The 26945-nt window shown below is 38.2% G+C and overlaps 1 protein-coding gene across 3 annotated transcripts; it reads left to right on the forward strand.

The window, feature by feature from the left end:
- DGKE (diacylglycerol kinase epsilon) lies at positions 1 to 26629 on the forward strand. 3 transcript variants are annotated; one of them, XM_034789808.1, is made up of 12 exons: positions 696 to 952; positions 4614 to 4662; positions 6936 to 7095; positions 9598 to 9717; positions 10853 to 10996; positions 12536 to 12693; positions 13370 to 13421; positions 16541 to 16654; positions 17845 to 17916; positions 18621 to 18748; positions 19058 to 19169; positions 19505 to 26629. In XM_034789808.1, the coding sequence occupies exons 1-12, from the start codon at positions 835 to 837 to the stop codon at positions 19694 to 19696; spliced, it is 1419 nt and encodes a 472-aa protein (XP_034645699.1). In that variant the 5' UTR covers positions 696 to 834; the 3' UTR covers positions 19697 to 26629. The 3 variants fall into 3 exon arrangements, with proteins under 3 accessions (XP_034645697.1, XP_034645698.1, XP_034645699.1); XM_034789806.1 differs by lacking the exon at positions 4614 to 4662 and having other exon boundaries at positions 1 to 952; XM_034789807.1 differs by lacking the exons at positions 4614 to 4662; positions 16541 to 16654 and having other exon boundaries at positions 1 to 952.
- The last annotated feature ends 316 nt before the right edge of the window (positions 26630 to 26945 follow it).

Consider the following 26945-nt stretch of genomic DNA (forward strand, 5'->3'; position numbering starts at 1 on the left):
GATATTAGACCAGTTCTTGGGCTAGGAGTACTATCTGAATTAAGAAGAGGAGAGGTTAAGTATCAGACCCCCTTTTGTGGCATGGGGGGAAGGGAGTTATTGGGAGAATAAGGCTATTTATATCAGGAAAAGTGAGGCTGATCATTTGTTGGAGCAGGTGTCTCACAAGAAGGGTGCGTTCTGATAGTAATTGGTATATCAGGCCGGAAGGGGAAAGAGAGGGTTTTGGGATAATACCAGGGTGGAAAGAAAAGCAGAGGTTAATTATGATGATAACAAGTGTAGGGTATCCAGTCTGATGAGTTGTGAGTCAGGCTTCGGGGGGAGGAAAGGGAGTATAATAATAATAATAGGGGAAAAGTTAAAGCATACAATAAAGGATGGTTGCTAAACCCACCCACAGTATCCCTGAATTGGGAAGCGAGCCCCAAGTTAGCCCTACTTGTCTTGTTTAATTTGACCGTTTAGACAGGGAAAGCTAAAATCCATAAGGGATGGAAGGGGAGGAAAACAGCGGTCCTCCCTCCTCAGGAGTGTTTGCGGACTGGAGTTTGGCCTTTTGGACTCTGTGCTCAGTGATCCTGCCGGTAGTGATCACCTTGTGGTGCAGCTTCCAGCGATCCCGGAGGCAGGTGCTGAGGCGAGACATCTTCCGCCAGAGCAAGCACGACTGGCACTACACAGATCTCTTTGGCCAGCCCACCTATTGCTGTGTGTGTGCCCAACACATTCTTCAGGGAGCTTTTTGCAGTTGCTGTGGGCTGTGTGTCCACGAAGGGTGTCTCAAGAAGGCTGACCAACATTTCCTCTGCAAGGAGATTATGATGAGGAGTGATGGTGAACCCCACACCTCTATGGCACATCACTGGATCCGAGGCAACGTCCCACTGTGCAGCTATTGTGTCGTATGCAAGCAGCAGTGTGGCACCCAGCCCAAGCTCTGTGACTACAGGTACAGCGGAGGAATGTGCTTGCATATACAGGAAGTACGGTATCATGTCATTATTGTAATTGCTGTGGCAATATTTGGTCACCTTGCTGCTAAATGAAATGCTAGAATAGTTCAAGCAAGTTGTCCAGCATGAAGCTCTGTTAGAATTTCTCACAGGGCCTATCATCAATGAGACTGCTTATGATAAGGTGCTATTCAGCGTGAGTAAAGGTGGGAGAATGGAGTCATAAGTTGGGGGTAAAGCATAGCTCGCTGTCATCTATTTTATTATTATTTCTATTACTGGAGCACCCCAATCAAGAATTAAGACTGTATTTTGCTAGATGTTGTACAGGCATGTAGTAAGACAGTCCCTGCCCCAGAGAGCTTACAACGTACGGCCTGCTCCTGCTCATAATTTGTTTAACTTTACATACTGTGAGTAGTCGTATTGACTTAACTTCATGCACTGTGAGTCATTCTCTTTAAGTAGGTGCAGAAATCTTTGCAGGATTGGGGCCTGGACTTACGACAAAACACAGTATAAATTAAACAAGTATAGGTGCAAATGGGGTTCAATCCTCCTAAGACTATATTGCACGGGTCAGCAACCTCTGGCACGCAGCTCACCAGGATAAGCACCCTGGTGGGCCGGGCCAGTTTGTTCACCTGCCGCGTCCACAGGTCCACATCCCTCGGCCCGCGCTGCTTCCCGCCGCCCTCATTGGCCCGGAGCAGCGAACCGCGGCCAGTGGGAGCCGCGATCGGCCGAACCTGCGGATGCGGCAGGTAAACAAACTGGCCCGGCCCGCCAGGGTGCTTACCCTGGCAAGGAGTGTGCTAGAGGTTGCCAACCCCTGCTATATTGTAAGCTCCTTGTGGTAGGGACTCTTTTTGTTCTGTGTCTGTACAGCATCTAGAACAACGGAGTCCTAGTTCATGAGTTGGTCGCCTAATGCTATTGTACAATACTACAAATAATAATAAGCAGAACTCCCCCTGAAAGTTAATGTGGAATTCTTAAAATGTCACCCATTAGCTTATGGTTACCTTATAATATAAATATCTATAATATCAAATCAAAAGTTATCTCAGTACCCTGAAATTAGCTTTTGTTGATTTCAATGGGATTACTTGTAGAGTAAGGTACTAGTCAACCTGATGAATGTCATGGAGTTGGTTCTGTAAATATTATCCTCATGGACCAAGTTCTGTTTTCGGTTAATCCACTGTAACTCCATTGACTTCACTGGACATACTCTGGATTTACATCACTGTAACTGAGACATTATACTTTGGGATGGACAGGTGCCTGCTGCTTCATATTTACTTACTCAGGTAGTTTTCATGAGGCAAGCTAATTAGAAGAACCACCTTAGGAATCTTTTGCCAGGCTCTGAAGCTGTACAGCAGCATGGACGAATAGTCAATTAATATATTTCTATGTATAAAACGGCTATTCTTCTACTGTCAAACTCTCATTCAGTCTTGGCAATCATTTATTTAATACTGGTTGCACTGTTGGGTGATTCATCTGCAGTTTACAATATAAATTGTATCTGTTTCCCATCTTTTCTTCCTGTCTCTTTTCCCTCCAGTTGAATTTTTGTGTTTCTCAAGTTTCATTTTCTTCCATGATTTCAGGAAATAATGTACAGTATTTATTTAAGATGTCTGCATAGTGCTATAATTAACTGTGCATGGTTTAGAGAATGAGGACACAGCATTTTACTCCGAAGGGTTTACAATTTCAGTGACATACATACTGTGACATGGAGAGATTATAGCAAACGAGAGAGAAGGAGAGAGGGATACACAAAAAATAAGATTGAGGTTAATTGTCTTCCATGGTATGCATAGTATTCTTTTATTTTTCTAAAAATAATTAGTGTGTTGGTATTAAGGAAATAGTGAGTCATTGTTGAAGGGAAGGTAGCAAAAAGTTGAGCTGGAGATTTCAAATGGTCTCAAAATGAACAGTAGCTTCAAAAACCTATTTTGGCAGTCAGCTTGTATGGTAAAGAAAATAGAGTGTTGATCCCAAGCAAAGTATGTACAGATCTGGCATATTTGTTCATTAGTAACTTTACTGTCTGAACTCTTTCAGCGTAAAACCTGCCCTAGCAGCAGATGGATATTCCTGGAGTACCTCCACTGTCTGTCTAGCTGTACGTCTGGACATTGGAATTGTCTTGCACGTTGTCAGCAGCTGTGCGAGCTTCACACTGAAAGTTTGGGGTTCAGTACTTTTAAATTAAATCTACTGTTACAGTTCAATTGTATTCTGAATTTTCCTAGGCACCTACTCTTAGATAATCTTTTCAGCAACTGCTAATTTCTGAAAAACCCATGACAGACTTCCCTCTATTGTTCAATTAAATATCTTTGACCAGGACCAGCTCCAGGGGTTTTGCCGCCCCAAGCGGGGGCACTCCAGCGGCAGCTCCACCGCGCCCCTTTCTTCTTCGACGGCAGGTGCTTCCCTCCGAGAGGGACCCGCCGCCGAATTGCCGCGGAACAGCCCGACGTGCTGCCCCTTCCCCTTGGCCGCCCCAAGCACCTGCTTGCTGGGCTGGTGCCTGGAGCCAACCCTGTCTTTGACACAGATGTGAGTAGGTACATACGATGGTAGAGAAAGTATAATTGTGTCTATAATGTTACAAAGGAATTACTATTTCCTCGATTATACTTGCTATTTATTTTTACCCAGCTCTTATGTGACACCTTGTAAGTGAGTAGAGCTCCGGAAGAGCAAACAACTCTCATCTGTAAGGAGCCTCAAGTGTGTTTGGTTGAGGGCGGGATTCATGGCCAGGAATGAAAAGAAATGGTCACCCATCGGGAATGTCAGTGTCCATGGTTATAAAAGCTGGATTAGCGGAGGGACTTCAAAAATAGCTTCCACAGCTGCTTAAATCAGGTTTTTGGATGTGGTGAACCAGGATTAGCCTTCTGCAGAGGATGGCAATAGGTATTATAATATTTCCTCCTATATTGTCTCTCATCAGGACAGCTGTAGGAATAGGTTAAATTGCTGAGCAACTATGTGCAGTGGGATTTTTGTGCTACAGCTTTGTATAATGCTGTACAACTCTTAGAGTTTAGGATTTAAAGGGATGCTGTCAACTTTGAAAAACGACATTATTTACAAATTTATTATCTTCTTACTAACACTAAATTGTTAAATTAAAAAGCATTTTTGAAATTCAGTTTATTTTTTACTATTTGAAATGTCTTTTTTCAGTTAATGAAAATTAATGGAGCTATTTACACTTTCACTTTCAGGTTTTCAATTCTGCAGTGTTTGTGTTGCCAGCTATGCAAGGGAATATTTATTTGCTTATAGCAGCTGTTTCTCTTGGAATTACAAAACATGTTAATGTTTCCATTGGTTTTAAATTTTGTAAAAGCTCATTTTTACAAAATCCTAAATATTTGGCCAAATTTGAGTTGACGGTGACCTTTCAGTAGTAGATTTGAAGCACGTCTGTTCTCCTTAAACCTACAGAGAACTTGCTCAGTTTTGTTTTTGTAATGAGTTATGACTATGTAGTGTGTCTTGTAATATTTAATAGTAATCATTTTGCCATAAGTATACCTGGAGTATTTTTTTTAGTGAGTGCACAAAAAAATAGTTTTTTTCCTACTTGGTTAAAGCTATAAATATCTGCTCTGTTTTTAGATGGAAGTAAATATTGTTCCAGGATGCTGTTTTGTCAAGTTGTCCAAAGGTCTGAAACTTTTCTAGTTATATTTTGATATCTGCCTATTTGAGTCTATTCCCAGTTCCTTGGGAATAAATGTCTTGACTTTCTTCACACTCCATGCTGTCAATGCTCATGTATTCCAGCCCAAGGCTGTGTGCACAGTGTAGTGTGCTGTCTACATTCACTTTTTTTAATATAGAAGTTAGGCAGTGAGAAGAAAGAAGTGAAGAGTTAATTGATAGCATGTCAGCAGTTTTTCTATATTTGCCTGTTCAGTTGTGCTGGCAGTAGCAACAGTAAACGCTAGTTTCAAAAAGTAAGATACAACAGTATAAGTTGTGCTTTCCGCCTATTAAATGTTTGTTATTGAAACAGGAATAAATGTCAGAAAAGCCCAGATCCATTTTCCTATGTGGTAACGATCCTCGGTTTTCTCTCACTGTGGGTTTGTAAGCCCAATAGAAGGGAGAAGAGAAGGAGTAGTTATTTGATCAGAAAATATGTATGGGGGGGAGGGGTGTGGTGGAGAAACAACTTCATCTCAAGGCAGGTAGTAAATTATCTACTGACAGTTTATGCCAGTTTTGTCTATTTAGGGAATTGCATGTGATATAGTTACTTGGACTTGATTATTATTATGAGCAATGTGATATTGAGAACCTTAAATACACTTGCCTCCTATCTTATATCATTATGAGAGAATAAGAATGCATGACTTCTAAACTTCACAGTTTAAGAAAAGTATTTGGTTTTCTAATGTATCATATGGGGACATTAGAAGTGGAAACGATCTATTTGGCCAGCTAGTCCACATCTCTGTCAGTGTGGAACTCTTCCCTTCAGTACATTTACTAGTGCTTTGTCCAGTCTAGTTTTAGTGTGCCAAGCTACTTTGAGGAGGAGCTGGGTTTTTCTTACTATTCAGTCTGAACTTTTTATTTTCTTAATTTCATCCCACTAATACTCTTTTTGTCTGCCTTGAAGATCAGGTCTAATAAGCTCCAATATATTCGAAGTTGTGGTCACTGCACGTAAAATCCAAGAGTACCCCCAATAACTCATTTCTCCCATGGTTCCTACAAATCTGCTCCGAGTTTTTCTCAGACTTATCAGCTCCTCTGCTCTCTACCAATTTTAAAATTAATGGCTGTTTGTGAATTAAAAAATTATGCTATAGTGTGCTGCAGTTTCATGCTGCATCTCCACAATCACCGTTATAAACTTTCTCCATCATCTTCTGGTCTTTCATCTCTCTATTCATCTCTTTATATAACCATACAGAGAACATGAAAAGATGGGAGTTGTCCTACCAACTCTAAGAGGCTAATCTTGTCAAACTGTCTGTAATGGGCTATCTTGATTACCACTACAGAAGTTTTCTCTTAATTAATTAGCATCTTAACGTTGGTATGTGTATATATATCTCCTTACTATATGTTCCATTCTATGCATCCGATGAAGTGGGCTGTAGCCCACGAAAGCTTATGCTCAAATAAATTTGTTAGTCTGTAAGTGCCACAAGTACTCCTGTTCCTTTTGTGGGGATGGATTCATCCACTGCTCCCGTCCTTGCTTGGCTTTGTCCTTTGCTTTCTAACCTTACTATGTTGGCTATGTTTAGTTCCCTGTACTGATGCTAGTGTTGCACAGATGTCAAGGATCTTGGGGCAATAATCAAAAAGAATAAAAAGTAATTGCCACCTGGCCTATTACAACATTAAAAATATTGTATATAAATCACTCGGATTATGCATTTTAGAAACACAATTTTTTCTAAATCTTTTTAACACTTAATCTATTTTACATTGCTTTTTCAATTGTTCCAGAATATTACTGTAGGGATTCAAAACCAAAAACGTGATTATATATCATTATTTTCTGAAGAATCCTTCCGTACACTAGGAGAAGCAGTTATAAAGTTTGATTGTACCAGGATTCTCCCAATAATCAGTCTGGTGCCTGCTAGGGTGTCCCCTAGTTTGAGAAATAAAAATATATTTTTAGACCATGTTTACTCTCTTCTGTTAATTCTCTAAGTAAAGGACAGCTAGTTTTTCTGAATTAGACCCTGCACATTTCTAAGTGTGTAAGTGCTGTTGATAAAGTACCGTATTTTAAGGCAAGTTCTACAGTATTATTTTGTGATCCCATTGCATAACTTGTGCTGTATTAATATACTTTACTTTACAAAGTGTTTTTGCATAGCCCTATATAAGTAAACTCAACCTTTCAATCCAAACAGTTGGTTAGAAATCAAGTCAAACCACCATTTGGACTCTTTTTGTTTCTATTTTCAGGTGCGTTTGGTGTCAGCACACTGTACATGATGATTGCATGCAGAGTTCTCTGAAGAGCGAGAAGTGTCGTTTTGGAGAATTCCGAAACTTAATTATTCCACCATATTACTTATCCACCATTAATCAGATACGTAAGGATAAAAGAACTGATTATGGAAAGGTAACTTTATCGTTATATTTATAATACATAATTCTAAATATTAAATAAGTGCAATGACATATTGGTGGTTATTCACTGAATAAGTGTTTGAATACGTAAATGCTCAGTGTGTTGATTTGAATTTATTAGTCATTTTATTAACATCCTGGTTGAGATTGAACAGATTTTTGCATTTAGTTTTCTGAGACGACACTGAGACTATAGTAACTTTCTTAAACATCTTAACCACAGCTGTTTAAATCCCATAATCATCTTTAGTCAAAAATTCCAAAAGTAATTTATGCTCAATTCCCTATTATATGTTAGGGAATATTCATTAAATCTTTAGCAAAATCTGTAAACAGAGCCATTTAAAAGAAAACTGTTTTGATGCTCCAAGCCACTACTGTAGATATTGGAGAGAAATCCTATAAAGTCTGTTTTAAGGGATACCTGATAAGAATAAGCCTGTTAAAGAATAAACTTCCATTGTACCCAAAAATTAAGTACTGTGAAAACAGACTGACTCTTCAAAGAGCTACAGCTGTCAAATGAAAATATTTTCTGTGTACCAAAATAGAGTGTATTGAATAATGCAGAGTGTCAACACTCGTAGTACCACCACGAGTTTCGTGATTGGGGGACAGTACCCTGGAAATTAATGACTCAAAGGATTTAGGGATCATAGTGAGCAAGCAACTCAACTCAACATGAATTCCCAAGAGCGATGCTGTGGCAAAAGGGCTAATAGGATCCTTGTATGTATAAACGGGAGTAGTGAATAAAAGAGGAGCAAGGTGAATTTATTTCTGCATATGCCATCGGTGAGGCTGATACTAGAACACTATGTACAGTTCCGGTGTTTACGGTTTAAAAAAGATGTTGGGGAAAACTGGAGAAAGTGCAGAATAGAGCTGCAAAAAAAATGATTTAAGGGCTGAAGAAAATGCCTGACAGTGAGAGACTTAAAGAGCTTAAACTAAACAGAGTAACAAAAAGAAGATAAGAAGTAACTTGACTAGTGTATAAGTACATTACAAGGAGAAAATACCTGTACAAAAGGGCTATTCAATCTTGTGGAGAAAGGCAGAACAAGAACTGGTGGCTGGAAGCTGTGCCAGACAAAAACGTGTGCCTTATTTTTACTTTGAATTTAACAGTGAGAGCAATTTAACCATTGGAGCAAACTGCCAAGGAAAGTGGTGGATTCTCCATCTCTTGATGTCTTCAAATCAAAACTGGATGCCTTTCTGGAAGATAGGAATCAGTCAAATAGAAGTTAATGGGCTGGTTACAGGACTAACTGGGTGAAATTTAGTGGCCTACGATATACAGGAGATTAAACTAGATGTTCTAATGGTCTCTTTTGGCCTTAAAACCTATGAATGATTTCAGACCAATTTTAGGGGGCTCTTGTGATAAAACACAAGCAGCTCAGAAATTTTACCTGAGGTGCCTGTACTTCCCCCTTCAGCCTTTATAGGCTACTGTGCTTTTTATGCCACAGGCAGCCAACCCTGTATGCCCTGAGCAGGGCAGATTCCAGGACAGCAGAGCCGGCCCCGCTCCAAGCTTAGTAGTCTTAGCCTAGCTATCCCCACAGGCCCAGCGCAGGAAAGGAGAGTTATTGGATGTTGGAGCACAGAGCAAGCTTCCTCCCTGCAGGTTGAAGACATGGGGCAGCTGCTGGATCCGGCCAGAGGAGAAGTTGGGGAAGTGGGGGCTTACAGGTTGGCAGGAGGTGAAGGGGAGAGCAGGCTACGGGAGCATGCTGGGGAATTGGGATGGCTGCAGGGGTGTGCCAGTAGGGAGCCTGGAGGACTGGGCAGCGAAGGTGAGGGGAAAGAGAGTTGAGGCCTGCATTATTGTGTATTTGAACCCTTGAGGTTAGCAGTACTGAAAACATGAAGTCGATTTAGAGGGGAACTTGCATGTTTGTGTAAATTTGATAAAAGCTATTTGTAGATATGTTCAACTTTGCTGATAATTTTCTGTATATCCCTCTATTATGGAAATCATTTGTGTTTGAACAAAAGCATTATCTGTCCTAAACCATGTTCTGATTCTTCCATGAGAGTATAGTCCTGGGTTTAAGACCTCAAGGCTGCTATGGAGATAATTCTGATGTGATTTCATTGCAAGATCCAGGTGTAGATGAGGGAGGGACTGTTTGAAAGCTCTTGTTACAAATGATGATTAGCAAAAGTGGCAACAAGAAACTATGAAAAAAACACAAAAATGAAATGACTTTTAGTAGCTGTATTTTGACACTTTCAACTAAATCTTCACTGACTGGGAATGCTACTGGTTAAAATAAGTTGTAAAACTTATCACTTATTTGCAAAGGTTGCTTGTTTCTGTACTCACTATAAAGAGGGAATTAGCAACTTTTTATTTAAAATTATGGAGTAATTCATTCTTCCTGTCTTTGTGCGAATGGGGAATGAAGTTGGAATTCAAAGTCCCTCATTCCTTTCAGGTTTGTCACATTTGTGTACATATGGAAATTTTTTCTTTCTGCAGTTGGCATCCTCCTATGGTAAACACTGGACCCCAATAATAATCCTGGCTAATACTCGTAGTGGAAACAACATGGGCGAAACATTGTTGGGCGAGCTTAAGATTCTCTTAAACCCAGTTCAGGTAATTGTGGGGAAAAGCCATAACTATGTAATAACCTAAAGACTCAATTAAGATCACCAGCATTTTGCTTATATATGGACTACAGGATCTTTTTAAGCAGTTTGATACAAATCTCCAGCTAAGGAAACAGATTGGTACAGTTCTCGTTTGAAGAAAAATGGACACGAGGATTTTAGCACAGAATTGCAAATGCAACTTAAGGAAGGAGCTTTTTTTTTTTTTTTTTTTTTACAATGAGTTTGATAAGGAGCTAGGTGTCACCAAGATTTATAGAAGTTGAACTTGCAATAATCCCCTCACTGCTTTTATTTTCCATAAGTCTCCTGTTCAGGAAGGTATGAGGCTTTTAAGATAGGGAACAATTTAAAAAACACTTTAAATCATAAGTAAAAATCATAACTTATTTTTTTCTTTTCACTGTATGATGCAATGTACGACACCATCACGGGGTCACTCTGTCTGGTGCAACGGTCCTTAGTAGACTATGTGGGTTTGATATGATTCTTTTGAAACTTTTTAAATCCTAACTTTACTTGTGAAGATGGCAATACATCTGGCTTTTTTCCTGTGTTGCTCTCTCTGTGTTGCCATTGTCCCTTAAACTCAACTGGGAAGGCACAGGATGCTCTGACGTAACATAGCTGTTCCTAGACTTCCTGACTACATCTTAATTCTCTTCCTCCAAAGTTCAAAGCAAGAGCCTTTAATGATTTCTCCTAGTCTGAATTTAAGGTCTTTGTTTAAAAAAAATAACAATGCCAAGAGTAGTCTCAAGGAATAAACTCTTTTACAAACTGAATTTTGTCTTTTTTTTTTTTTTTTTTTTTAAACCATTTTTTTATTTCATTACTTTTGGTTCTTGTAAAAATGAAGGATTGACATTAATGGATTAAAAAAAATTATTTTGGGGCAAAATCCTACTTGCTTTGTTAATATGAATATTCACTGAAGTAACTACTCACATGACTCTGAGTAGGTTTTGGTCGTTGGTATGATCATTTGCCAGTGTAGTTGACTGGAACTTATTATGATCAGTTTGCATCCTGATATATAAAAGTGAAGATGTTTTGATCTGTGAAGTAAACCCTGTGTTGTGTGTCTTGTCTTAGACCTTTTTATTTTCATTTGTTCATAGGTTTTTGATCTGAGCAAAATTTCACCTGCCAAAGCACTCCAGCTTTGTACCTTGCTGCCTTATAATTCTGCTAGGGTACTTGTTTGTGGTGGGGATGGCACAGTGGGCTGGGTCCTGGATGCAATTGATGAAATGAAGATAAAGGTATTGCGTTTGAATACCTTTGCATGTATTGTGGTGAAATAACTTTCGTAACAGGCCAAAGTGTAAACCCTAATCTCTTATCTGGATATGGGTCATTCCTGTCTTTCAGAGTAAACCTATTAAGAAAAGTATTTGTAAAGTAGCTTATGTACAATAAAGAGATAGACGTTGAACATTTAATTTAGAAGCCATTCTGCTCACAGAGTGTAGCCTATTTTATGCATGCCTTTGTAATCTAAAGAGAAATTTAATTTGCTGTTAATAGACTCATTAATATAGTAAGGTTCTTCTGCTCTGGCTGCTTATTTCTCACCAAAAGTATTCAGCTTCTAAAGCTACCAAAAATAATGGCACAATTGCAGATTGTGACTTTAGAAAGAGATTAAGGGACAGAAGTAGATAAATTATTAAATATTTGGTTTTCATTCTACCATCATTTACTGACAAGAAGTGAAGAAACTTTGTGTGTTTAGTATTGTTTCTAAATAGAACATCTTTTCAGTTTAAGAGGTGTCAGCAAGAACTCCTGGGATGTCTAATTCAATTGTCACCCTTTCTGCCTAGTATCCACACAGCTCCTTTTCGCTACAGAAAAAAGAAAACAGGTGGTAAAGGCCACAAAATTGGATAATAAAAATTTAATTCCCATTTCCCAATTTTCTGGAGCCAGTCAAAGTGAATGTTATATTTGTTAACTAATAATACTTTGTAAAGTACTGTACTGAAAGCTGCGACTGGGTCATGATGCATATCATCAACCTATGAACTCTTTTGAGAGAGACATATTTGCTGGTACAATGAAATACGTGGAGGAAAATGTCTTATTAGCCCTGCAGAGCTAACATACTTAAGATGGTGTGAGCTGGATTCTAGGCCCTCTCATGCCTCCTTAGCCGAGTTCTTGACAAAATGTTATGCTCCTGAAAACCCATTACAGGCATTGGCAGTACATAGGTATTCCTCTGTGGGCTGGGCTGTAAAACCTTTATTACTGGTGGTAAGTGAAGGGAGAAAAGAATCCAGCTTGACTCTCAGATCCCTGGTTGCAGGGCTGATAATAATAAGAAACTATTATTTGTTATTACTATTATTACTATGTTTTTCTTATAAACATATATATCCTGATTAAACAACAGTAACCGTGATGCCACTTTTTCAAATTACTTCTCACAGTTGAAAACTTAAATCTCACAACAGCTCTCTGAACTAGGTAGATAGACCAGCTTTACAGAGGGAAAGCTAAGGCAGTAAAGGGAAAGGCAAGATATTTTCCAAAGGAACTGCACACTTGGGGATATGTTATGTTTGTGCATTTGATATTTGCCTAGTTTAAAAATTCAACCTTTCATATTTTCTCGATCCCAAGTGCTTAGATTTGACATTTGCCGTGCTTACAGTACGTGCTGTGCCACTCTGTAATAACCATTGAAGCAGCTTTTCTGTTAATGGTGTTCAGCTATCTTCAACTTTCTGGGGATAATGGGGAGGGAGAGGACTCTAAAAAAGGAGATTCTAAAATGTACCATTTCTATGTCACAGGGACAAGAACGGTATATTCCACAAGTTGCAATCTTACCTCTCGGAACAGGTAATGACCTGTCTAATACGTTGGCTTGGGGTGCAGGTTATGCTGGAGAAGTCCCAGTGGAACAAATTTTACGAAATGTAATGGAGGCAGATGGAATCAAACTAGACAGGTAAGTAACACAGTACAAAGGTGAATCCCACAGCACCATGATTATTTTATCTATAAACTCCAGAAAGCATTACCAATCAATAGTAACACCCAGTGACCACAGAGTTTTGGTAAGGAAACACAAGGCACCAGCAGGTGCGCACAAGTGTAACTGCTCCTGTGGGAAACTAGGGGCTACTGGATGTCAGAGATGGAGGAGCCTCTGCCGAGCAGCTTCTCCAATGCTGAACCTTTAGATATTTAACCAAACCTCTGAATCTTCTGAGGAACATCCGTCTTCCAATTATAATTTCTTACATTGCAGTTGTTGGTTTCTTATTGCAGTTTGAGGCCTGGTCTATACTACCCGCCTGAATCGGCGGGTAGAAATCGACCTCTCGGGGATCGATTTATCGCGTCCCGTCGGGACGCGACAATCGATCCCCGAATCGGCGCTCTAACTCCACCAGCGGAGGTGGTAGTAAGCGCCGCCGACAAAAAGCGGCAGAAGTCGATTTTGCCGCCGTCCTCACAACGGGGTAAGTCGGCTGTAATACGTCGAATTCAGCTACGCTATTCACGTAGCTGAATTTGCGTATCTTAAATCGACTCCCCGCTGTAGTGTAGATGTACCCTGAGTTCAGTGAGAGTAGTTCATCTTCTGTAACTTTGCTAAATATTAGCCTTTTGTTTTTCAGATGGAAGGTTCAGGTAACAAACAAAGGATACTACAATTTAAGAAAACAAAAGGTATGATTTCAAAATTACTAAAATGTGGATCTTACCAGATGCTTGTATGAACTGATTATTTTATTTCCTACTTGCATATGCTTTTTAAATAAAATAAAATAAACTGCCCGGCCTGAAGGTTGTAGAGTAATAATACCTCGCTGATGGAGCACTTCTCATCAGAAGATCTCAAAAAGCTTTAAAAAGGAGGTCTGAATCATTATTCCTATTTTGCCGATGGGGAAACTGAAGCGTGGGGAGGTGAAATAATTCCCCCACAGTCACGCAACATGCCGGTGACAAGAGCCAAGAATAAAACCCAGGTTTCCTGTGTCCTAGTCCAGTGCTCTGTTCACTAGGTTTTTCTCTTCGGTTCACAGTTCATTAGGAAAGTAGATGGAAGCTTTAACGATAATGACATTGGAGCATTGAAAACAATGAACTGCTTTGTTAATTGGCTGACACAGAAGTGAAGCTGTCATGCAAGTTTCCAGCAGTCCTGAGAACACTATTCTTACTACATGACAATCTTATAATTCACAATAAACAAGAATAATAAAATAGGAAATGTGAGGAGGATTGCAAATCATGTGTTTCCACTCTGGAAAGTTTCAGGAAAAAAGATATAGCCATTTGGTACATGAAAAAGATAAGTAACTTGCCTGTAAAGTGAATTATTTGAAAGAGTGATCTCTTCTCACATCAGTTTTACACTTTTGGGACTGACATCAGTAGAGTTACCCCCTAATTCTCATCAGTGTGAGAGAAGAATCAGGCCCTACTCTCCAGGGAGCAGAGGGGCTTGGAATAGTGTTTGAGGGAGTTGGTATCTGACTTGTTACAGGGTTAGTTGAAATTCCAAGGTATAATGAACTGTATATATCAATATGCAAATATAGTAGTTAAGTAGCAGTGTCAGCTGGAAAATGTTGGGATCCACAGAAAGAAATGCAGGATTTACAGTTTCTTTACTAGATTGCTACATGTTTTGCTTGCAGACCTGGCATTAAGAACCTTTCTTATTTTTAGGGCTGTCAAGCGATTAAAAAAATTAATCGCGTGATTAAAAAAATTATTCTCATGATTAATTGCACTGTTAATAATAGAATACCATTTATTTAAATATTTTTGGATGTTTTCTACATTTTCAAATATATTGTTTTCAATTATAACACAGAATACAAAGTGTACAGTGCTCACTCTTTTTTTATTACAAATATTTGCACTGTAAAAAACAAAAAAGTGGTTTTCAATTCAATTAATACATGTACTGTAGTGCAATCTCTTTATCATGAAAGTTGAACTTAAAAATGTAGAATTATGTAAAAAAAAAAACTGCATTCAAAAATAAAACAATGTAAAACTTTAGAACCTACAAGTCCACTCAGTCCTATTTCTTGTTTAGCCATTCATTCAGACAAACAAGTTTGTGTACATTTGCAGGAGATAATGCTGCCCGCTTCTTGTTCACAATGTCACCCGAAAGTGAGAACAGGTGTTCTCATGGCACTGTTGTAGCCGGCGTCGCAAGATATTTACATGCCAGATGCGCTAAAGATTCATATGTCCCTTCATGCTGCAGTCACCATGCCAGAAGACGTCCGTCCATACTGATGACGGGTTCTGCTAGATAACAATCTAAAGCAGTGCGGACCAACCCATGTTCTTTTTCATCATCTGAGTCAGATGCCACCAGCAGAAGTTGATTTTCTTTATTGGTGGTTCAGGTTCTGTAGTTTCCGCATCGGAGTGTTGCTCTTTTAAGACTTCTAAAAGCATACTACACACCTCATCCCTCTCAGATTTTGGAAGGCACTTCAGATTCTTAAACCTTGGGTCGAGTGCTGTAGCCATCTTCAGAAATCTCACATTGGTACTTTCTTTGCGTTTTGTCAGATCTGCAGCAAAAGTGTTCTTAGAAAAAATGTCATGTCCTGAATAATCATCTGACGCTACTAGAACATGAAATATATGGCAGAAAGCGGGTAAAACACAGAGCCGGTGACATACAATTCTCCGCCAAAGAGTTCATTCACAAATTTAATTAATGCATTATTTTTTTAACAAGCATCATCAGCATGGAACCATGTCCTCTGGAATGGTGACCGAAGCATGAAGGGGTATATGAATGTTTAACATATCTGGCACGTAAATACCTTGCAAAGCTGGCAACCAAAGTCCCATGCGAATGCCTATTCTCACTTTCTGGTGACATAAATAAGAAGTGGGCAGCATTATCTCCTGTAAATGTAAACAAACTTGTTTGTCTGAGCGATTGGCTGAACAAGAAGTAGGACTGAGTGGACTTGTAGGCTCTAAAGTTTTGCATTGTTTTGTTTTTGAATGCAGTTATGTAACCAAAAAAAATCTTCATTTGTAAGTTGCACTTTTACACAATAAAGAGATTGCACTATAGTACTTGTCTGAGGTGAATTGAAAAATACTGTTTCTTTTGTTTATCATTTTTACAGTGCAAATATTTGTAATCAAAAATAATAATATAGAGTGAGCAGCGTACACTTTGCATTCTGTGTTGTAACTGAAATCAATATATTTGAAAATGGACAAAAACATCTAAAAATATTTAATAAATTTCAATTGGTATTCTATTGTTTAGCAGTGCGATTAAAACTGATTAATTGTGATTAATTTTTTTGAGCTAATCAAATGAGTTAACTGTGATTAATCAACAGCCCTACTTATTTTTAAAAATGCCACAGTGAGCACTTAAAGTGCCAAAAGATTTTAAAATAAAGGATACTATGAAAGTGGTCATAGGACTTTCTTTCTCTTTGAGGAAGTCAAAGGGTAGCTGAGAAGTGTGTGCAAAACTCCATGAATCCAACAATAATTTTTAAGTGGTGTCAGTGTATTGATAAGTGCAAAGAGTCAGTGAAAGTCTTTCTGATGATTTTAATTTCATAGACCAAATTCTGTTCTGTAACGTGGGTGCTTCTCCCACCCCTGGGTAATTCTCATCGAAGCACCTGTATAACTGAGAGCCTTTAATCATTTTATATTCACTAAGAACTGGTTATCTGCTACTTCAGATTACACACGTGTAACTTTCAATTTGCATATTGCTAGGATTTTGTTTTCATGTATCCATAATTTTAACTAGAGCTGTTGTCGTCCCGCAGGTGTTCACAATGAACAACTATTTTTCTATAGGACCAGATGCTCTCATGGCTCTCAACTTTCATGCGCATCGTGAGAAGTCTCCCTCACTGTTTTCCAGCAGAATTATTAATAAGGTGTGATTGATAAAATAGCATTTCCCACTTCTTGCCAAAGATACTGAGAATTGCCACCCTTTAATCAAAAGACTGCAAATAGCCTCCATTAATTCATGCAAGTATTTAAGTATCAGCTGTTTTGTGTAACAGTCTGAGACAGACTTGGATTTTTTTTACATTTAATAGCAATTAAGCAAAACATTTTTCTGCATCTTAATCTAAGGTCGTGTTTTACTAGTGTCTAGTTTATTCTAATGTGTATTTCCATTTTGTTGTTGTTGCTCAATATCAGTGATGCTTTCTAGTAATATGGCAAAATTCTCTTTGACTTCCGTGGAAACAGCTCAGGCCACTGATTTGTTGCAGTTGTAACTACCACTGTTGGAGCTATGTCCAACCTTGGAAACTGCCATTAGGGCCCTATTTTCCCTTATGTGAAATTTTCCTACATAGGGAAAGAGAAACTCTTCTAGTTTAGCTCCTGGAGTTTCATCTTCATTGTTCCATTGGGCATTCAGGGTTTATCTCCCTGGGTCAGGAAGTTCATTCTCCTTCAGCAGTACATGTCTTGAGATGCACACGGATCTTGGTCAATTGTCTCCATGCAGCTGTTCTGCTGGCCCACCGCCATGCTGCTATTGGCTCACTTACCACTCCATATTTTTAGGTTGTACAGTAGTGGCTGAGAATATGGACTCTAGTACCAGCCATGAAACATGCTTCTTAGCACTACCTCTTCCCACCCCAGTTTTCGAAGAGGTTCAGTCCTAGAGCTCTTGTAGAGGAGCTTCCATGGGGAGCTTATGGTGGGTCAGGTGCATTTGCAGCCAGGTTCCAACTATTTGGGTTGCTCTCCCCTTCTGGAAGCAGAGGGAAAGACTCTTGTTCTTAATGACCTGCAAAGCAGTCTGAAGTATATTTATCTCTGTAGAGCTTCTCAGTCATTTGGAAACTTAATGGACTGGAGCAATGGCACTGCCTAACTCTATTTAAAAGTGTAATACGGATTTTATTTTAAAAGGAAAAACTCTTACTTGCACTAGGTGGTAATGACTGGGTCGTCCTTTTCCTGAAAACTTAAAAGCAAAGAGGATACACAAATATCTCATGTTACATAAGAATTTCAGATTGAGCTCTTATAACCGTAATTAAATTATCTTTGTCTTTCTCTCTGTTTCTGATACTGATTTCTCTTTAACTTTTTGTAGGCTGTTTATTTTTTCTATGGAACCAAAGATTGTTTAGTACAGGAATGTAAAGATCTTAACAAAAAAATTGAGGTAAGGTATCTTACGTTCTCTCGCTAACTCACTTTTTTCCCTGGGGAACATGCATCTCCCTCCCTCAAGAAAGCAGGATCTGAAATGGAAATGATCTAGTAGTTTTTATAAATAAAAAAGTCTAAGCAACGCCTAAGTCTAAGCTTCCACTAGATACAATCAAAGAGACCTCTTAAAGCATACCTGTATATTGCTTACCTTTTGGTATAATAGCAAAATTAACTTGTATAGTCCCTCTGCACTGGAGCAAGTTTCACCTATACATTGGGATTTTAGCTACAGCAGGGGCTCGATCCAAAGTACTACAGTACGTCCTGATCCTAAGCCCATTGAAGATTCCCATTTACATTTATGGACTTTGGATCGAGCCCCTGCTGTAGCTAAAATCCCAATGTATAGGTGAAACTTGCTCCAGTGCAGAGGGACTATACAAGTCTGAGTCACGAACCCTTGCAACTGTAATGTGCTAGTTAATAATAGAAATGGGGGTTGTAGGATACGGTACCATATTATGAAGTCAAAAATATTGTTTCTTAATATGTTTATATTTATTTTATAAATAACACACATGCTGATCATGTCTTACAAGTTCACATTGACTTCAGTGGGATGCCCACCCTAATGCATGAAGAGAAGTGGCACATGCCCAAGTGCAGAATTTGGCCCACAGTAACTTACTAACAATCTGTTGTGTATCTGTAAAGCTAGAGTTGGATGGTGAGAGAATCGATCTGCCGAATTTGGAAGGAATCATCGTCCTGAATATTGGATACTGGGGAGGTGGCTGTAGATTATGGGAAGGAATGGGTGATGAGCCTTATCCCCTGGCAAGGTATGTAGTGCATCAATGGTTATAATATATACTTTTTTATTACAGTGTAAGGGCCAATGGGCTTAAATAAGCAGTCCCATTAATCAGAGGGATTGCTCACATGAATAGGTGCTAAGGTTTTATAGAATTCATTGAATTTGTTATGCAGCAGAAGGCAAACAGATAGTTTTAAGCTTATGTACTATATCAGTCACTTTCATAATAGTTTTATCTATTAACACAAAGACTATATAAAGTTTTTTGTACAGTTATTTCAGTGGTGTTCACAGCTATTTTTTGATAATAAATGTCTCCTTTTCTAAAATGTAGGTATGATGATGGATTGCTGGAAGTTGCTGGGGTTTATGGCTCTTTCCACTGTGCACAGATTCAGGTGAAATTAGCCAATCCTGTTCGACTAGGACAGGCACACACTGTGAGGGTACGTAGCATTTATAATTACCTTTACCCAAGTTTTTCAGTGAATGTGTCATCTTAGGCACTCAGCTGCTGATCACGTCTTTGTTTTTAAAAGCTGCAGTTTGTCGGGGAGTCTGGTGTTCATATTTCTTGGAAAAGTTAATTGCCACTTAAATTGCACCCCCATAACTCAATTATGGACACCCTATACATGTGTGTAACTAACAATATACTAAGATTTTCTACTGGGAGGCTAAAATCTTGCTATATCAGTACGTAGGCAGTAGGTGTAAATGAAATATCTTTGACTGGAGTGAACTGTTATGATTCCATATATGCTCTTTTATTTAATACCAGCTGATTCTGAAGAATTCAAAGATGCCAATGCAGGTGGATGGAGAGCCATGGGCACAGGGACCCTGCACTGTTACCATAACTCATAAGACACGTGCACTGATGTTATATCACTCGGGTGAACAAACGGATGATGATGCTTCCAGCATGTCTGAGCAGGAACACACAAGGGAACAGACGGATGAAGATATATAGGTTTTGAAGAATTTTACATAATATATTAATCAATTCTCATTAAAAAACTTAAATATATATTAAATGTTCTGTCTCAATAACGATACCTTTATGCAGTAAGGTGTAGACTTGAGTGGCATAGGGATTTAAAAAAAAAAAAAAAAAAGCCATGCTTTCAAGTATTAAAGTATTAATGGAAAAATCTCCAGGCTAACCTTTAGCAAAACACTTAGGTGTATACTATCAAAATGAAAATCTCACCATAACTTAAACTGATTTTTCTTAAGGCTAAATGTTTAGTATGTCTTGAGAATACTATTTTCTCTTTTTAAATAAGCAGTATGTCTTACTCAGTTCAATAATATACTGTGAAGTGCACATAACAGAAATATCGAAATGTGACTTTGGGTAGCACAACCATCTTTTAAGACCTATAACAAGATTGTTTCTTTTGATGACAATTGGCAACACTTTTTAAAAACTGTTACAGATAACGGATCTTGTCTGAGGATGATCTGAAAATAGCAACATGGCAAGTCAGTCTGTGCCACCACATTGATCGTATATACAGATATGATCTGATTCAGTAAAAATGTATTATCTGCTAAAACAGATGGAGAACATATGTAAATTTTGCTTCCTGACTAGGTCATGCAAGGTGAATAATAGCTCTGTGGGATTTAGAACTTTATCTCCCATTTAAATGTGTGACCACAAAAGAGCATTATTACAAACAGTGATATGAAAATTCTGAATAGATGTAACAGTAGATATAAACATCCTGTTTAGGTAACCATCAAGATTTCTCAAGGTAAATATTGACCTAGTTGAAGCTTCTCAGGTTAAAGCTTCTCAGGTTTAAAACTTCATGGTCGCTTCAGCAGAAATAAATATTTGCTCCTTAGTTATTTTTACGAGCGAGTAACTTAACCTACAAAGCCAAAAGCTTGAAGCTAAGGAGTAAACCTGTCACTAATCAATCCAATTGAGCTCATGTACTGCAAATGATCTCCGAACAGTAACTGAAATTATAGTGGATGTGTGCTACATACGTTAAGCCCAGTGATAGGTTAAGGAAAGAGTCTTGGTCTAAACACTGAATGTTCTTACCTCTTTTGTCATTTTAAGCCAGCGCCCTCAAATAACTTTCCTTTTGTTTTCTGTATGCTAGTTTAAAGGGACACAGTCAAGTAGGGTAGGCCATATATCTAGGTTTTGTAAACCAAATGCAATTGTTTTACAAAATCTAAAAAAAAGTTTCCATGGATTACCTAATGTTAATGAAAACAATTTTTAAACAATTTATTTAAGCATTTTTGTACAGGTTTATGGAAATCAAACACAACAGCACTATATCAGTGCATGAGAGACCAGGAAGTTAAACAGAACCTTTCTGGTTTGAATTTTCCATGCTGAGTGAAAAGCAAAAAGCAAACATAGTTTATATGGTAAAAAGTTAATTACATTTTTGAAACTCTTCCATTTTTAATAATCTTTCAAGATAAAAATATGTTTTAACTTGACAGTGTCCCTTTTTAAAAGTTTACATGCTAGATTCTAAATACTACTGACATTAGTAAATTCATAATTAGACAGATTTGCAAGGTGTTTATTATATATGTGATTAGAAAGTAATTAATTGTAAGTGTTGACAAATGTAAATTTTATACTTGGTAGCCTTATAGACCTTCTTTGAATTTATAATTTATCATGTAAATACATTGCGATTTGAGTCATAAAAGTCGACATAAAAAGTAAATTAAAAATACCCAAAGTAGATATACCATGTTATAAATAGATCCACTATCCAAATCTTCTTTGGTTAAAACTGATTTAGGTTATACTAGCTTAAAAATCATTTTAAACTGGTAAGCCTCTATTCTATTTATTTATATTTGAGTAACTTATTCACACTTATTTTTAAAAATATTTATTTAAGTATTATGCTCTTATCCTTGTGTACTAATGTTTACAGACAAGTTATAAAGCTCTGGAAAAACTGGGTATGTATTTGGAATGCAGATACATTAGAAAGACAATGACAGGATTTCTTTATCTAAACTTATCAAACTGTGTTGGGAAGAGTCATCGAAAGTTTATCTGGAAATTTTCAAGCTATATTTCAATACTCATAGGATCAAAAACTGTCCAGAATTTTGAAAGTTTGAACCCCCACCCTACCCTTAAATCAAAACTTACAAAATGTTTTTTTCCTGGTCCTGAGGAGATGGTAGATTGAAAATCCATCCTGTCTCTAGATGGATACCAGGGACCGGATTGCTGCCTTCCTAAACTGTGTCAGGGAGATCTCAGGGACCTGTGCCTGTCCATGGACCGGTCGTTGAAACACTGCTCTAGATAACAGCACAGTTAGTGAGAACAGGCTGTCTCCCAGTTTTTGCTCCTGGTTGGAGGAAGGAAACAGGTACAGCACCTAAGACAACGGGGTATTGGCCAGGAGGTACTGTATGCAGACAAGCTGGATCTTTCCACTCAGGGCCGGCTCCAGGCACCAGCATTCCCAGCAGGTGCTTGGGGCGGCAATCTGCAAGGGGCGGCAGTCGGTGTGTTTTTGCCGCCCCAAGCAGCGCGCCGAATTGCTGCCGTGGACAGCGGGGGCAGTCCATGCGCCGTTAGGGTGGCACGCGCGTTTCCGCAGCGGCGGCAATTCGGCGGCAGCTTCTATGTTCAGCTGCCCGCGGCGGCAATTCGGCCGCCACCGCAGAAACGGGCGTACCGCCCTACACGGCACACCGACTGCCCCCGCCGTCTGCGGCAGCAATACGGCGCACTGCTTGGGGCGGCAAAAACAGTAGAGCCAGCCCTGCTTCCACTGACAGCAACTCGCTGAGCACTTCTCAGGATCTGGTGCCAAATGGGTGAGAGACTCTCTGGGCAGTACAAATCCATGAATAGCTTTGTAATACAGGAGGAGAATGGACAGTGAAGGTAACACTTCATCTAATACCTACTTGGTAATTTTGGAGAGCTGCTTTCTGAGGATGGCCCTAGTTGTCTCAGCCAGATCATCGCTCTTTGCATACTGATGGGAGGAGAATTATGCTGCATGTAGGAGTGATTAGAAGTGAATGTCTGAATAGTCGAGGGCATTTGATGGGTAACAAATTTAGATGGTGTATGCTTGGAAAGCCTTTCAGAAAATTCTATTTGAGGGTGGTAGAAGATTGCACTCGCTATACATGTTTATCTCCAAGTCAGATATGCCATACCCACTTTTCCTGCAATTGTCTCTAGTTGTCCACAGGTCAGAGGACTTTTTAAAAACAAATGTTAAGGCTGGAATTTAAATATGTCAAGTGATCACAGGAATCTTGCAATTCCCAACTTACCACCCAGTGGTTTTTTTAGGTTTTTTTTTTTTTTTTAACTTCTCTTGCTCGACTGTTTTATTTTAATCAAAACTTTTCAGTTCATCACAAATTTAGAGTCAGATTCTGTTGTGAATTTCTCCCTGTGCAACCACTTTAGTCTGCAGAAGTTATAAGACATTATCATTTGCCTCCCCACATCTAATTTGCATATAAATTAAATAAAGATACTTTTCCGTTTTAATGGTAGTTGCTCATGTGCTGTTGTATATTTATCATGGCTGTGAATCTGATGAAATTCACATTTTAAAAAAATAGATGATAGAAAACATGAAGCACCTGATACAGTTTTGTCCATTGATTATCCTATTTTTTAATTAAAAATAGGCTTTGACAATTGGAAACATAAAAATATTGCAATATATTTGTTACTCAGAAGAGGGTGCTCTGCTATTGAAATTCGTGCCCTGCTCTAAGAGAAGCCACACAGCATTTAAGGATGACATAAATTATGAATACATTTAATTTCTCAGAGGCTTCTCATAAGCATATTAATTTGAATAAAATGTACAGCTGCAGAAATATTGAGCTATTAATTTAGCAAGCATTCAAAATATTCATTCACAAAGCTGTGTAATTCTAGGCTACATTGAGATTTTATTGCAGCATATGCTAGTGTACCTAAAGATCGGTCAGTGCTTCTGATATAAATCCTTTTCCTGGGTTTATAACCTACAGGTTGAAATGTTTTTGGTGGGCTTAAACTTGCACACAAAACCTAGATATGGAGTGAACTTTTTTTATCCCCTCACAACCTCCTTACTTATTAACTTTCACAATTTGTATAAAATATATATATTTATCTTTTTCTTAGAGTAGTTCACAGGTCAGAGTAAAAGTTTATTGATTTTTGGAGACACTTCTGTATTCTTGGGTCTTCTGCATCTTGTTTGTTTTTTCAAAAGCAATGTTCCCAATCCATAAGGTGGGCCCTACACCCTTTCTATTTTTCCCCTTGAAATAAAATAGTTGAGGTCTGACAGTAGTTGCCATTCATGTTTATCTTTTTTATAAGAAATTGTGCTACTTATTGGCTATGATCTATTTATAACGTTGCGTACTGGTGGTCATGTGTTTACAGCATACCTCAGCATAGCGCCAAAACTATCACAATGGGTAAATAGTCCAAATTCTCCTTTCCAATGCACCGATGAGGCTCCAGTTTTAAATGGACACACCTAACTTTAAATCTGATGTGTGTTTGGAACATTTTTGTAATCTGCTGATTGTTCTGGATTGCATTCACTTCAGCTGGAGTAGTGGGTGCTAACACCTTTGAAAACCAGGCCCCTACTAATTTTTCCCTGTTTGGGCCTATTTACATTCTAGAATTCTACCATATAAACACAATCGAGAGAACCTGATTTTGATAACAGGATGAAGAAAGCCATGATTTAGCAGTCATAGACAGGGCAAATCTTATTCAGCACCATGTTCCTGGTCCAAGCAAAATCTAATCCCAGTTAGATGACGTGGTGAAGATGATGAATTAGATTTGTCTGGTCTCCACTAACCATACAGTCAGGATCGTCAGTATTATGTTGGCTAACTAGCAACAAGGGAAAAAAGAATATTTGTAATTGCAAAACGTGCTCGGAAAAACTACTAAAATTGACTGGAGCGCTTGGACAGTTGTAATACTAGAAACTTCCTTCTAATTCACTTTTTGTAATTGACTTGTTTTGAAGTTTTTGATATCCTTGTAAGTTGGAGCCATTCTGAGGTCAGTGCACAGTTCTGTGCTTCTATTTAGATTGCATTTCAGTCAGGTATTTTTCCCTGTGTATATAGACTTGTATCCTGTGCTGCTGCTTTTTATTTTTTATTATGTGATGTTATTCATGGTATGTTTTAATAGGTGTAAAATTTAGGTCCTCCCTATCAGTCCAATGCACTTTTTTTTCTAGAAGACAGCATTCACTGAAGAGACAATGCTGATTATTTATGGTCTTTGCGCTGAAACCTACAAAAACTTATGAACTTGATTAATTTTTAGCACGTATGTCTTTATAGGATCAGGACCTTGATGTTTTTCAGTCTAGCAGTTACACTCAGCAATGTGCTTGCAGTGTTACTCACTGGGGTAAGCAGGCTTAGTTGAGATCCAAAATAGCCTCCTTAAAAAGTGCAAGTTACAGTCTTTACCTGGAAAAATATTGTCTATTGTTCCGTAGCTTTCAACAGCATTAAAAATGTTAATGTAATCCATGGTGACTTCTTACAGAATATCCGAATGTTGAAAATATACCACTGTTATTTAGTTCTGATGTAAGAGTAACACATTTTTGAAATTCCTTGTATGTATGCTCTTCGTTTCCTATTTCATTACATAGTGTGACTGCAGATTTCTTTTTTTTTAAACTGTCAGCTAGAAATAATCTAGAATATTTTTAGATTTAAAAAGAGATTACTGCAACATTTTAGTGGTGTGGTTGGTCCTATTGAATGTGAACTCTCCACTTTAAAAAAAATATGCTCTGATCTTGTTCTGAGGAACTGTAGCTGCTTATTGAGCACAGTGTAGGGTGACAAAACATCACTTGTTTTTTGTGAACAGTATTCACACATTCCATATGTTTAAGGCCCATTCCTGCAAGCTCTGCCCACTCAAAATTCCTATTTGCTTCACTGAGTGCTGAATATTCACTGATCCCAGGATTGGGGTCTGTTGGGATAGATCTTCAGCTGGAGCAAATCAGCATTGCTCCATTGAACCAAGTGGTGCTAGGCTGACTTTCACCAGCTGTAATGTTTTGGAAGTCTGAATTACCTTCATAGTTTAAAACTATCTTTTTTGTTTCTCTTTAACATTTCCCTGTCTTCTGTGCCCACATTATCTACAATGGTCTTTACACTTTCAAGTTCAGAGTTGTTAATTTAAAATGTTTGTATCCATCAAACATAACACCGATTATTGTATTGACTTCTCTTTAAAGAGGAAATGGAAACTATTGTTGTAAGGATTTCAGTCTGTATCTTCAAAGTTTACATCCCTCGTTAGTCACATGTCCACTACTAACTCATGTAGCTCTTAGAACTCTAGCCATCTAATCTTTATAGATTTTTTTTATAGTAAAACAGAATGATTTTTTTATTTTTGTAGCATATGCCTTCAATATGTATAATAGAAATAACAATTCAAAAAGCATATTCTGAATATTGTAAAAAAAATATTTGTGAGAAAATACCAGCACGTCAAAGGTTTACAAAAACCTATTCTTTAGGATAGAAGTATTCTGATAGTGTAATATGTTTGTATTCTATGTGCATATGCAGATTCTGAAATTGCACTAAATAAGAAACAAAGAGCTTTTTACAAATCCAAGCACTGGATCAAAATGCTGAATTCGTAACATTTAGTGTTCTTTTTATCCAGAAAAGTGATGGGTGGTTGGTTAGTGGTTTTCCCACAGAACAGTAATGCGGGAATCCATCAATTTATTCAGAAACATAAGTTGGTGCCTAATGTTGCATATTAAGCTGTGGCTATCATTCAGTAAAGTGCCCAAAAATTAACAAATGCCCATTTTTCCTCCACCACCTCCCCATGCTCCCCCCCACCCCCCAAAAAAAAAGAAAATGACACATTGTGTATTCACAGCTGCAAAGTGCTTGAGGTCTTATTTATAAAAGAATGACCAACCAGCATGATACTGCTCTTCCAAAGTATCTTTTAAAAAGGTAGTAGATACACTTATATTTTCCTTGGCATCAAGAGATGTCTTGTAACCCCCCAGGTAGAATTAGTTGCTCTTCTGCTTTCAAAAAGAATTAATAAGCTGTAGGGGGAAAGTGTTACACAAAACTCCAGTCATAAAAGTAGGGAACAACTTTTTTTTTCTTTTAAAATAATCTTCTGTACTTTCCTATACACAAGCAGT

The sequence above is a fragment of the Trachemys scripta genome, chromosome 14, assembly GCF_013100865.1.
Source record: "Trachemys scripta elegans isolate TJP31775 chromosome 14, CAS_Tse_1.0, whole genome shotgun sequence".
Taxonomy (NCBI): Eukaryota; Metazoa; Chordata; order Testudines; family Emydidae; genus Trachemys; species Trachemys scripta.

Excerpts from the sequence above, each read along its gene's own strand:
- DGKE (XM_034789806.1), top strand. The coding sequence starts at position 495 with ATGGAAGGGGAGGAAAACAGCGGTCCTCCCTCCTCAGGAGTGTTTGCG. Across the intron at positions 17,917-18,620 it reads ATCTTAACAAAAAAATTGAG|CTAGAGTTGGATGGTGAGAG; the intron begins GTAAGGTATCTT and ends GTATCTGTAAAG. Across the intron at positions 19,170-19,504 it reads GACAGGCACACACTGTGAGG|CTGATTCTGAAGAATTCAAA; the intron begins GTACGTAGCATT and ends ATTTAATACCAG.